This window comes from Choloepus didactylus, chromosome 18, assembly GCF_015220235.1.
Source record: "Choloepus didactylus isolate mChoDid1 chromosome 18, mChoDid1.pri, whole genome shotgun sequence".
NCBI lineage: Eukaryota > Metazoa > Chordata > Mammalia > Pilosa > Megalonychidae > Choloepus > Choloepus didactylus.
The window spans coordinates 53,117,595-53,130,709 of NC_051324.1; the positions used below are offsets into that span (position 1 = coordinate 53,117,595).

Consider the following 13,115-nt stretch of genomic DNA (forward strand, 5'->3'; position numbering starts at 1 on the left):
GCCGCTTTGTAGGGACTGTTCTGTTCTCTTAGAAAATCCCATTTTTGGTCATCAGTTTTTATCTTTAAAGGAGCTCTGCCACATCTTGGAAAGCGGGGTGTTCCCAGCAACTCCCAAGTCAGGTGGTTGTTTTATTTTTATTTAACAAGCTAAACTTCAATTAGAGGTTAGTGAAAGTCAAGGTGCAATTTTTTTTCCCATCCAAATTCCTGGACTCCCTGAATTCAACTCACAGACTCCTCGGGGTGCATGGACCACATCTTTAGAACCCCTGGGAGGGGCATGAGTTTGGGAGAAGTGCTTCTGTGGATTTTCTTGGGGGGGAGGGGGCTAGGAGCTGGAGGTGGGGGGGTAAGCCACCGAGCTGGCCCACGTGGAGGGGTAGCAAAGGGAACCTCAGAGGCGCCTCCCCCCCACCACCCACCGACTCCTCCTTCCTGGGCGGGCAGATGGGTGACCCAGCACAGCCCCTTCCCCTCCCCTCTTGTATTTGTCCTGTTCTCACACATCTGGAGGAAGTGATAGGCAGAGCCTTCCCGGGACAGGAGCTCCCACTTCCCAGCGTCCTCGCCCTCTCCGTCCCGCACCGTCATGCAGCTGCTCCTGCTGTGGGGCTGCCTCGTGCTCCCAGGTGAGAGGGGCTGGGGCGTGGGGAGCCGTGGGGCTCACACCGGAGCCCGCCCTGTGGGTGTGCAGAGAGAGGAGCTCCTGGACCAACATTTCCTTTCCCCAAAGCACTTTGCTCTTGCCCAGTGACCTGATCCTTCCTGGCCTCCATACCCCAAACTGTGCTTGGTCTCCTCTGCCCTGAGAGAGGGGCCCGCCCTTGCTGCTTCTAGACCCGAGAGCCTTCTCCCAGGAGATCCCAGGTTTTCATCCCAGGCATGGCTGGGGCTTTCAGAGCCCCATCTCATCTTCATTTTCCTACTCTGCGCCGAGCCTGGAGGTTGTCCCATTAAACTCTGTAAACGTTTATTGACCCTCTGCTCTGTCCACACGCAACAACCCTGAGAAAGAACTCTCTCATTTCATCAATTCACAAGCCTGCTTTTTTTTTTTTAACCTTTTAACATCTAAAAATAAAGATGCATCTTACAAGTAACAGCTATTGTTCAATTGGCAGTGTTCTTTCTTAGTGGTATGCAAAGTTATGGTGTGGCACATATCTTAAATTCAGTGAAACAGGTATTATCCTCATCTAGAGATGAGAAAACCCAGAAGCTCAGAGGGGTCGAGCCATTTCCCCAAGGTCACACAGCCACTAATTGGCAGTGCTGGGATTCAAACTCCCATCTGTCTGAATCTACGCCAGGTATAGGGAAACAGCAACAGCCCTGCCCCAAGTCCCCCAGAAAGGGGGGAGTTCCAGCTCTCTAAAGGCTGCCCCCAGAAGGGGGTGACCGAGGAAAGCCTCCCTCCCTCCCTCCCTCCCTTCCTTCCTTCCTTCCTTCCGTGAAACAGGAGCCTCTGGTTGTGACCCCGGGACTCAGACCCAGGGGATTCTGACCTGCCCCCGGCTGTGGTTTCAGGTTATGGAGCCCTGGTGGGCCCGAAGGAGATCAGCGGGTTTGAAGGTGGTACTGCATCCCTGAATTGCTCCTATGGGGAGGAGCTGAAGGAGCACAGAAAATACTGGTGCAGAAGGGGCGGAATCCTCATCTCCCGCTGCTCCGGCACCATTTATGCGAGCAAGGACGGCCAGGAGAAGACGGAGGGCAGGGTCTCCATCCGCGACAGTCCCCCAGAGCTCAGGCTCGCCGTGACCCTGAGGAACCTCACCCTGCAGGACGCGGGGACTTACTGGTGTGGGGTCAGCAAACTGGGCCTTGATGAGACTCATCTGGTTTCTCTGCTTGTCTTTCCAGGTAACAATGTCTCTGCTTCCCCTGGCTGGGGGACAGGGGTTGGGAGGGAGAGAGAGGGGTAAGTCATCAGCGATGGACCCAGATTCCCCATCAGAAAAGGGGTGTAATACTCGTACCAGTCTCGCCAGGTGTCCCGAGGACTCAGAGAGCTCCCGCAGGTGAAGTGCTCAGCAGGGTTAGGTGTGTTTGGTACTGGCTGAGGCTTGTTCTTTCCCTCTTGCTGCCCAAGGCCACACTTGCTAGTAGGTAACAGAGCAGGGCTGGACCCAGATCTGTCCTACTCCATGTTCAGTGCCTTTCCTCTCTGCCAGATGTGGGCAAGAAGACCGCCATGGGATGGGGACGAGATAAACTTCCCAGGGAATGTAAAAGACTTCCTGGACTCACAGATATTCCTGAGGATGCCTGGGCCACTCATTCCTATGTCCCAAAAACGCCCCTCAGTGCCACCCACCCCGTGGTCATGTCGTCCTCACCCGCTTGTGGCTTTGACTCTCCCTCTTGGTCTTTTCTCCCCAGTTCATGAAGTTCCAGGGGCCAGAGCTGGGGAACCACCCTCTGGTTGTGCTGGGGGATTCTTGGGGACCAGGGGGATACTTGAGGGCTGGGGCTGGAGCCAGGGGGCCTGGGGAAGAGGGTGGAGCACCCCTCTGAGCCTGGACCCACTGAGCTGGGTAGAAGGGAGCCAGAGGGGGCCCAGGGCATGGCAGGCTCCGAGTCTGCTGGGCGGTGGGGGCGAGGTAGGTCTTCACATCCCCATTCCACAGATGGGCACTGAGGCTCCGAGAGACTCAATGATTTGTCCAGGGTCTCATGGCAAGAAGTGATGGAGCCAGGCTTCAAACACAGGTGGTTTCTGCCTTTGGCATCTGCTCTTTTCCTCTCCTGGCCCCAGAACTGGGACCCATCCCCCAAGCCTGTCCCCACCGCCAGATCCCTGTCATCTGCTGGTCCTTATTTTAATTCAGGGAAAAGGGTTAAATTCACCAAATAGTAGCAGCAGTAGCAACAAAACCACGTTGACCTTGTGCTCTGTTATTTACAAGTGTCTCTGATCTCTTCCAATTCCCATCAGTATCAGACCTCATTTGTACCTAGTTATGATCAATTTTACCTATATTGGAGGCTCTTCCTTTTTTTTATATGTGTACCTTTCTTTGTAATTGTTTATTTGCATATGATAGATGCATTATTCTGTTATCCTCCCGTACCAGACCTTGTTTGCCTCTCTCTGATGACAGTTGGGATATTGAAAATGAAGGAGACTAATAACAGTGAAGTGTTGGTAAATGTTTAACAACTGGCTGGGGAGAGGGGAGGGCTCTGGTTTGTAAGGTTTGACAGTTTCTCTGGTGTAAATACTGCTGTGACCGTTTTCCAGCCACCAACAGTTTAATGACTAGCTCACAAAATTCTGGAGAATTTAACCGTCACCTCTTGCTAGCTGGCATGAGCCATCTCCAGCACACCATTCAGTCATGGTGAAACATTGTAAGAAGTCCTGGGAAGGTCAGAACAGGGAAGGGGTGCCTGCTATCATTTCTTTTATTCAGCATTGCCTGGAGGTCCTAGTCAATGATATATAAGAAGATAAAGAAGGATGAATACTGGAAAGGAAATAATAAACACTTTATTTGCAGAAGATTTGGTCATCGACTTGGAAAATCTGAGACTAGACTTACCTAGTATTAGAATAGAGGATGGTGGAGAAAGGAGGAGAGTTCACATAAGCCAGAAAGACTGGGGAGGACTGGGAAGGACATGGGGGAGTTGGGGGTGCCCTGGGGCTCCTGGGATGGGCCATAGCAGGCTCCTGCCCACTGTCTGGACCCTGACCCTGTGAGGGCACAGAGGAGAGGCATTTGCCCTTGAAGAGTTCCAGTCTGTGGGGAAGACCCAGAAAACAAGTAATGGCTGCAAATCGAGTATCAGCTCCACTGGAGGCATGCACAGAGTGCCGTGGGTGCAGAAAGGAAAAAGGGATTTGCTTCTTCTGAGGAAAGTGTTATGGAGGTATCTTTTGAGCTAAGGGCTGAAGTGCAGGAAAGGCATCCCTTGAAGGGGAACAGCATGTCAAAGGCATAGAGGCGGGTAGGAGGCTCACTTAATTGGGAATGGCGGGCAACTCTGTATGGTTGGAGCGCCAGATGGGGAAAGAAGTAAAGCTGCCAAGGCGGGCTGAAGTCTTTGAAAGGTCTTGAAAGGCATGCTAAAGAGTTTGAATTTCAGTCTATCGGCAATGGGGAGCCAGTGACTGTTCTGAGAAAGGGAGTGATGGGACACAATATCTATTTTAGAGAAAAATCTGGCATCCATGTAAAGGATGGCATAGAAGGGGCAGGCTGGTGGGCAGCTGGGAGACAAGGACAGCGACAGTCTGAGCTAAGCTGGCAGTTAAGGGGACTGCAAGGAGGAGAAGCCCACTAGCTCAGCTAGATCCTACCACCCTTGGCTGATAATTGGCTGAGGGGAGCAGAGGACGAAGCTCTGAGGTGGTGGGGTGGGGGTAGCGGGTGGTGCTGGCTGCTCCCAAGGAGGGGAAACTGGTTCAGAGCAGTGATTTGGCAGCTCCTCTGAGACCAGCCTCTACCTTTCCTCCAGGGCCCTGCTGTCCTCCCTCCCCTACTCCTTCCTTCCGGCCTCTTACTACAACAAGCCTCCAGCTCAAGGCCAAAGCTTGGCAAACTCAACCCCCAGAATTGAGTGAGTGAATGACTTTTCTCTCTCTCCTCTGCTCCTTTTGAAAGAAACATCCAGCGAGCACCTACCAGCTGCCGGACACTGTGCCTTATGGACACCAAGGTGTCCCCAAGCCTGGGAGCCGGGTGGTCCAGCTGAGGAATCGGAGGCTCAGCGGGGTTAGGTCATTCACTAAAGGTCACACAGGAAGTAGCAGAGCCAGGAAGTGGACACAGCCTGACCGCAAAGCGCATGCTGTACCCGCTCCACCCAGGGTCTGAAGGCGAGTGGGAAAGGCCTTGGCCTCTAGCCCATCCCCGCCACCCCACACTGGCTCAGTGGCTGTTGGCAGAGACCAGCTCCTTGCTGAGGTGTAGACGGTGGGCACTGGCCTGTATGGTGACACAAGGACTTTTTTCCTGGTGAGGGAGGAGATGACCGTTTGCCAGGACTGTAGGGGAGGGAAGGAAGGCACCTACACAGGTGGCCACAGAGGAGGGGGGACTGCACCTTGTGCAGAGACAACTGGCTCTGGGGCACCAAAAGGAGCTGATGCTTAGGCACAGGTGGGGGCTGAGTGTGACATATGGTCTGCTCGCTCCAAGTGGCTTTGTCTAGGCTGCTTTTAGCCAGGGATGTGCTGAGAAAATGGTCCTGGGGAAGCTATGAGTCAGGGGTCAAAGGTCAGCAGTCTGGGGTGCTGGGGTTCAAGGGTCAGAGAAGGTGCTCAGGCACTGCTTTTGGACTTGTAGCTTCTCCTGGTCTCCACCCACGAGTCACCACAACCAAGCAAGGGAAGACAGGGGCCACGGCCTCTCCGTCCACAGGGCCCTCCCTGTCCGTGCACGTAGGAACCTCCCCGTACACAGGAAGCTCTCCCACAGGGACCCCTCCTGACGCAGCGACCCCTCCTGACACAGCGACCCCTCCTGACGCAGCGACCCCTCCTGATGCAGCGACCTCTCCTCACTCAGGGATCAGCTACCCAGCTACACAGCTGCACCCCACTTTGGCAAAGGGCACCGGCCCCAGCAGAAGCAGCTCTGAGCCCAGGTGAGCCCCAGGTGACCAAGGTCACTTTCCAGGTTGTTGCTAAACCATAGAGTACCTCTAGTGCAAATTAGAACTTGACACCTCTTCCTTCAGGTGGACACAGCCTCTTATGACCACAACCTGGGGTGCAGAGGGCAGGCTGGATTTCAGCCCCCATGACCCTTCAGCAGGGCCCTTGAGCAGTGAACAACCTGCACTTCAGGAAGCAGCAGCCCTGCTGCCTGGGATACACTGTCCCCCTTTTCCCCCCAGGTGGAGGGTTCATCATAGGCCCAGTCCCCACCCCTCTCCCTGCCCCAGCCTCAGGAGACAGCCACCCCATTTCAGTAGCTTTTGCCTGAACTCTTTGCACTGGCCCCTGTGCCAAGCCTTAAAATATGGAGCAATTAAAAAGGCAAAAGCACAGTCCTTACCCAACTGGAGTCGCTGCTGTCAGCTGAGCTCCTTAGGAGAGACAGAGCCACGGCTAGGACCCAGAATAAGTACGCTGTGCTGCCCAGCATGACGATGAGAACTGACCCCGTGCACCACGGCCCTGAGTTCAGACCCCGGCAGCCGGGCGATCCAGCGAGTTGTTTAATCTCTTCGAGTGTCGGTTTCTCCTGTGTGATTTCAATCTCATGAAAATTGCTAGCTGACACTGACTTGGGGCTTAGCATGTTACAGACATTGTGCTAAGCCCACCCAACCCATTTAATCCTCTCAACAGCTCTCCAAAGTCTTATTATTATCCCCATTTTACAGAGTTGACACCCTGGAGGGTGAGTCACTCATCCAAGGTTACCCACTGAGGCAGTGGTGGAGCCAGGGTTTGAACCAGGTAGCTGGGCTTCAAGGGCCTGAGCTAATTAAACTAATGTGTGTCAAGGGCCAACAGCAGGAAATGCTCCACCAAGCTTTTGCTGGATTGAATTGGATTTCACTCTAAGGATTGGCTTTCTCAGCCCTGTTCCTGCGACCCCAAAGGACGTGGGCTGTTTTATCTGCTGACAGCCATGAGGCGCCTCCCATCTCGCCCCCAGGGTGTCCATCCCGAGGATCCGCATCCTGGCCCCGGTCCTGGTGCTACTGTCCCTTCTGCTGGCCACGGCCCTGGCCGCTCTTGGCAGCCACGTGCTCCGCAGGAGGAAGGAAGGTGAGCCGGGTGGGCGGGAGGGGGTGGGAGAGGCTGAAGCCAGGACCCTCACTGGGACTCGCAGACCCTCCTCCCTCACCGACTCCCCGAGGGACCTTGTGGGCCTCAGTGTGTCCTTTCGAGATATGGGCATCAGGCACCCTGCCCCTCCTTTCTGAGGGAGCCACGAGGCAGTCAGGATTAGGGAAAAACCAGCGTGGGAGTGGGAGAAAGGGAAGGGGGTCTTGGCTTCCTCATTTTGCCTGGGCCCATCAATCACCTCTGTCCTATTGGCCCCAGTGAATCCGTCTCCAGTCTCGCGTGGGAACTGACTGCCAAGGGCAACACTGGACTGAGCACTTGACCTTGAGCAGGATGGACATTGTGGCCCCATGCCCATGGAGTCTCTAGAGGTGGTCAGTCCCAGCCATAGGCTGGGGTTCAAATCCCAGCTCGGACACTTTTCAGCTGTGTGACCTTAGACAAATCACCTAACTTCCCTGAGCCTCAGTTTCTTCAGCTCAAACAGAAACAGAACACAAACCACATATGAAATTAAAATTTTTCTAGTAGCCACATAAATAAAAGCAAAAAGAAACAGGTGAAGTTAACTTTAATAATATAGTTTATTTAATCCAATATACCCAAAACATTATCATTTCAACATGGAATCAATATAAAAACATTAATGATACATAAACTACATTCATTTTTTCATATCGAGTCTTTGAAATCCGGTGTGTGTTTTATACTTACAACATAACTCAATTCAGAGTAATCACATTTCCAGAGGTTGACGACACGAGGCTCAAGGCTCCCGTTTTGGACAGTGTAGATTAAGGGGGTTAACTGGAAAAAGGGAAGCTAGAGCTAGCAGGTGCCGGGCACTGTGCCAGGTGCTGTTCTGAGGCGTTATGTTGTTTATCTCATTTAATTTCTTCAACACTGTGGAGTAAAGAGTACATCCATTTTACAGAGGACGAAACTGAGGCACAGAGGGGTTAAGCAGCATCCCTGGTATTGCACAGCTAGGAAGTGGTGGAGGATGAGTGTGAAAGCACTTTGTAAACTGGCAAGTGACCACCTTCATTGGAGTCCTGAACTGCTTCCTGACTCCTCCTCTGTGTCACCCCTGGGAAGAAACCTTTATCCAGCTCTGAGCTGGGCTTAGGCCTGAGAACTCTGCCTGCCCTGGCCGTGGTGGTGGGGCCTGGCCTGGTTCTAGGCCCTGAGAAAGGCCTGCTTTTCCTTCTGCTGCCATGACCGCAGGTCCACCTGCCTGACGCGGCCACGGCTCCTATCCTCAGCCTGGAGGTCTCAGTGAGGCTCCCGCCCCTCGGGGCTGGTCACCCGCAGACCTGCCCCAACCCCTTGGCCCCCTTGGAGAAAAGCTATCTACCAGGTGCTCACGTGGTTGCTGCCCCTTCTGCTCCAGCTGAGCCCTCCTGAGTGGCCCTATGGCCTCCACAGGGGTCAACAGCTGACCATCCCCCAGACTCCCTTGGGCTCCCCACACCATGTAACCCGAAGAGCTCCCGTTCGACCCCCTGGCACAGCAGACAGGACTGAGGTCCAGAGGTCCAGAGCCAAAGGCCCGTCGGCTTTGCCTATGTCCCCAGGTATCCTCAGGAGGGAGCCCACAGGGTGGGAGTACCCAGAGCCACTTAGCATCTTGCCCCTCAAAGGGTGGGCCCCAACTAGCTGTGGCAGCATCCCCTAGGAGCCTGTTACAAATGCAGGCTCCCAGGCTCCAACCCCAGACCTACTGAATTAGAATCCGTGCTTGAATAAGATTTCCAGGGGCCTTATGCACACGTTAAGGTGTGAGAAACATGGCCTTGGCACACAGAATCACTTCCCCAGCCAGTTTCTGTCCCACACGAGGGGATCTCGATGGCATTGACTATAGAAGACTCAGTCATTCCTAAGGGACTGAGCTAGCAGGGGCTTCTCTGCCCAACCTGTCCTGCCAGCTGGCTTCAAGGTGCTCCCCTGGGTCTCTTTCAGTTCAAATGGCCGCGGAGACAGCAAGGAAAGAGAAGGTCGACTTCTTGAAGGAGGTAAGGAAGGAGGCAGGCTGAAGCCCAAGCTCAGATCCCCATGGGGCTGGAAGGCAGGACCCCAGGGCCTTGACTTTGTGTCTTCTTACCTGATCCTCCATGTCTGAGCTGGAGCCAGGGCCTGCTCCCCACCTCTGAGAAGTCTCTGTGAGTGTGAGAGCCGTCCTCCAGGGCGCCAGCCAACCAGAGTGCCCACCCCACCTATGATTTCCCACCAGGGACCTGGCAGGGGGCAAGGGCGGGGTCACAAGGAGCTGCTGGGCAACCAGACCTCTTCCCCAGGCCCAGGCCCTCTTCCTGCCCCCTTTTTAAAGTCAGAGGACATCAGAGCTGGATCCCAGGGGGGCCTCTGAGATCATCTGGTACAGTGCTCCTCTACGCTTGCTGTAAATCCCCTTTCAGAGCACTGGGCTGCAGGTGGGGAGTAGGGGGAGTAGCCTGGCCCTTGCATTGTAAGCACCACCCTAGGGGATTCCAACAGCACAGCAGAGAGTGACAACCACAGAATCTAGTCTGATTTTGCAGAAGAGGAACCTGAGGCCCAGAGAGAGTGAAAGTCTTGCCTGAGGTCACACAGCAGGTGGTGGCCCAAAAGGAGAGCAGAACCCAGGTCCCCTGAACACTCCATGTGCCTTCCTTGGTTCTGAGACCAAGATGGCGGGGCAGCCCTGGGACCCAAGTGGAGGGTGGCACTCTGGGGAACACAGCAGAGGGAATGGGTCCCTGCACCCACCTTCCTGTTGAGAGGAATCTGCCCCCAGCCCCCATGCCCCAGGGCCCTTCCCCAACCCCTGCAAGAAGAGACCTCCCCTCCCACCCTGACTCCCAAGGAGAGGGCTCCAGAAAACAGAACCCTGCCCCCCCAACCCCGCTCCCCCAGCTATTTACTGAGATGCTTCCACTCTGAGTCCCTCAGTTACAGCGGCAGGAAAGGGGGACTGTCGCCCCCTTCTTTCCTGGCGCCATTGAGGACAAAAGACTCAGGCCCGACCCTCCCTCACCCAGGGAGGGGTTGGGGTGGGAATGGGGTACTGGGACTTGGCTTAGGAAGCAGCTGTTGTTGTCTCAGGAAGCTCATCAAGGCCAAAGGTGGCGGAGGGGAGCGAGGGGAAAGTCAGGGCTGGGCAGGCAGGGCTCCCACTGGCCGCCTTCAGAGCACCAGCTCCTGGCTCTGCATCCTGGGCCTACGGGGCTCACCCTGCCAACCTCTGGAAGAGGGGCTGGGGTATAAGGACACAGCCACTGTCCCACCATGGGGGTGGCGGGAGAGGGCCTGCACCAGCCACGGCTTCCCACGCTGCTGCCTCCATGCCCGCTCTGGGAAGGGCTGCTGTCTCCCAGGAAAGCAAAACTGCACCTGTCCCTGTGCCTGCTGACATGGGAGGGGACAGGAAAGGACCAGCAGGCCAGGGGCTCTGGGGCTCTGGGGCTTTGGGGGGCGGCCCCTTGTTGGGGGAAGGATGGAACAGGCCTCCCCAGACACAGAGATTCGAGGCCAGAGCCCTGCAATGTGACCAGCTTAGAGCTTTGATATACGGAATAGGGAGGGAGCCGGGGCCCTGGGGTCACACAGTCATGGGTACAACTCCCAGCTCTGCCACTTGCCAGCTGTGTGGCCTCAGGTAAGTTACAGCTCTCTGAGCCTTGGTTTCCCCATCTCATAGGGTCATATTAGGAAGGAGTGAGGCAAGACTCCCCGTGGGTGCCCAGTAGATGCGGGTTTCTTTGGTTTCAGGCTCTCAAGGCGCCCACCTTGGGATATTTGACCGGGGGGCTCAGCCAGCTCTGGTCTCTGCTCTGAAGGCAGCTGCCCTTGTGTTCGGACAACGGAGTGGGGGGCGGGAGTGCGTTCCTGGCCAGGAGGCGGGCATCCACACTGACTCAAGACCACCCACCTCTCGTCCCTGGGCCTTGGGTTCCTCCTCTGATCAGTGAGGGGCTTCTTGGACTGATGATCTCTTGAGGATTTTCCTGCACTGCTATTTGGTGTGCTTTGCTATCTCTGGGCCTGTTAAAAAGGCAATAAAAAGGCAGGTCGGACACCCCCCACTCCCCCCAAAAAGGCAGCAGACTGCAGTTTCTTTGTGCTTACAGAAGTAACAATAAGGAACACAAATGAATCATTCCAGGAGTTGCCATTCATTGAGTGCTAAGATGTTATGACTATTCATTATAACACCCAGAGAAAAATTATTAGCTCCATTACACAGCTGAGGAAACTGAGCCGCTGGGAGGTTGCCCGGCTTGCCCAAGGAACGTGATGACACAGGAACAGGCAGAGCAGGGCCTGGAGCCAAGGCCCCTGAGTCCAGCCTGTGCTCTCGCCCCATCCCTCCCCGCCTCTCCCTCCTGCCCCTCACACAGACCACCCCTGCTGCCAAAATCGGGCTGTTCTCACCAAGCCTCTGTTACAGCCCCCAGGAAACAGCTGGGTCCCGGAGTATGCTGTGGTCAACCTTGTGGGGACCCCAGAACCCACTGCGCCTCAAGTTAGCCCCAAGCCCTCTACCAACCCTTCCACGGAGATCCAGAGCCCAAGCCAGGTGTGGACAGAGGGCCCTGGGGGTCTGGAGCCACCTTCCCAAACACCACTCTGACAATGCAGGGAAGTGGGGGTGAGGTCCCTGCAGCATCCGCTCCCCCACCCCATCCGCCTACCTACCCCATCAGTTCCACAGGCCATTTCTCCTGGGAAGCCAGGGCTCTTGACCTCACATCCTCTGTGTGCTGATCCAGAGAATTCTAGAATAGCTTGTTGGGTGTCAGAGCTTTTAAAGAGCTCTGGGCTGGCAGAATTCCCACAGCGGTCGCAGAAATCAGGCCTGAGGCGATGAGGAGGCTTTTCCAGCGATGGGTGGACTTGGGGGGTGGTTGGGAGTGGGGGGGGATAAAAGCCAGAAGGTCCTGGGGAGGAAGGTGTTAGTTTCTGAGCCCCTGTGAATGGGGAGAGGCCCAGGACTTGTAGAAAAGGTTGGGGTGCACCCAGCTACCACCTAGACAACCACCCCACCCGGCCCCAGCTGTCCTCTGCTTTTCAACCCCCAATGTGTTCTTGACAGACCTCGGAGGTAGAAGAGGCCTCTGCCCAGGACCCCGAGGGGGACAGGACCACAGAGCCTCCAGCGGACGTGTCTGGGGAGGAGCCAGGCTTCCCCAGGTTCACCTCCGTGTAGCCCCGCAGCCCTCCGGCCAGGCGGGCCGTGAAGCCGAATGGCGGCCTTCGCGCCAACTCTCCAGACTCGCCGCCACGACAACAGCTGCCGCCGGGCTCACCTGCCCCGACGCCGGCCCCGGCCCCCGGCCCCCGCCCGCTCGCCCCAGCCTGCCCGCAAGCGGTGGTCGGCCCTGGGGCCCGGCGGTGGTTGCCCCGCGGCTCCCGCTGGAGACCGAGACCCCCGATGTGTTCGCGCCCGCGGCAGCGCGTGCACCCGCCGGACTCTGGCAGGGCAGGCTGAGGTCCGCGTGCGTTAGAGGAATACCTGGGCCTGGGGGGATACCTGGGCCTGGGGGCCCCGCCCCCGCCTTCTCCCTCCTGTCCATCCTCAGGCTCAAGTTCTCCTTCCATGTTCTCCAGAACATGCTCCATCATGTTCTCGCGTATAAGCCGGTGTTGGGGGGTGACATCCTGGGCTGAGACCCGACTCCGGTTTCTCAGAGCACCGCCGGCCTTCAGGAAGGGTCGGAGGGGAACCCGAAGACGGCCTCTGGGAGACTCTGGGCTGGTCCCCTGAAGCAGGGCTGGGGTGAGGGGTGAGGGGTGCGGGGTGGGGGAGGTTAGAGTGGTGGAACGGCCAATTATTTTTCTAGTTTAAAATGTGAAATGAAGGGTTGCTCAGTATAACAATGTAGAAAGATGTAATAAAAAGAAAGAAAAAGAGGAAGACAAAAAGTCACAGAGTCCTACCACAACCCAGAGACAATCTTTATTTCATTTTGTCGTCTCTCCTTTTAGTCTTTTTCTCTGCATAATTTTTTTGATGTTCTTTTAGAATAATTATTTTGTATATACAAGTTTATATCTTGCTTTTCCCGCTTAATTATATCATATTTCCCCATGTTATGACAAAACTTTTATAAATAAAATGTTTATCCATGAAGCTGTATGCACAACTGTGTGATGATACTGTGAACCAGTGATTGTACACTTTGGATGGTTTCTATGCTGTGTGATGTATCTCAATAAAATTGCATTAAAAAATAGTTTACCAGCTGTGTCGTATTTCATCCTGTCATTATGCCTCAATTTAACTGATTCTCTATCACTAGACATTTAGTTTGTTTCTGTTTTTGCTGTTATAAGTAATCACATAGTGAATCTCTGCATAAGGCTTTTCTGCATTTTGG

At 55.2% G+C, this 13,115-nt stretch overlaps 1 protein-coding gene across 10 annotated transcripts; it reads left to right on the forward strand.

The window, feature by feature from the left end:
* Positions 1-502: 502 nt before the first annotated feature.
* On the forward strand, positions 503-11,979 carry CD300LG (CD300 molecule like family member g). Of its 10 annotated transcripts, none has more exons than XM_037810260.1 (8): positions 503-631; positions 1,530-1,865; positions 4,467-4,568; positions 5,297-5,597; positions 6,620-6,732; positions 8,719-8,771; positions 11,186-11,314; positions 11,831-11,979. In XM_037810260.1, exons 1-8 carry the CDS (start codon positions 592-594, stop codon positions 11,942-11,944), a joined length of 1,188 nt encoding a protein of 395 aa, XP_037666188.1. In that variant the 5' UTR covers positions 503-591; the 3' UTR covers positions 11,945-11,979. The 10 variants fall into 10 exon arrangements, with proteins under 10 accessions (XP_037666188.1, XP_037666191.1, XP_037666192.1 ...); XM_037810263.1 differs by having other exon boundaries at positions 5,429-5,597; XM_037810264.1 differs by having other exon boundaries at positions 5,465-5,597.
* The last annotated feature ends 1,136 nt before the right edge of the window (positions 11,980-13,115 follow it).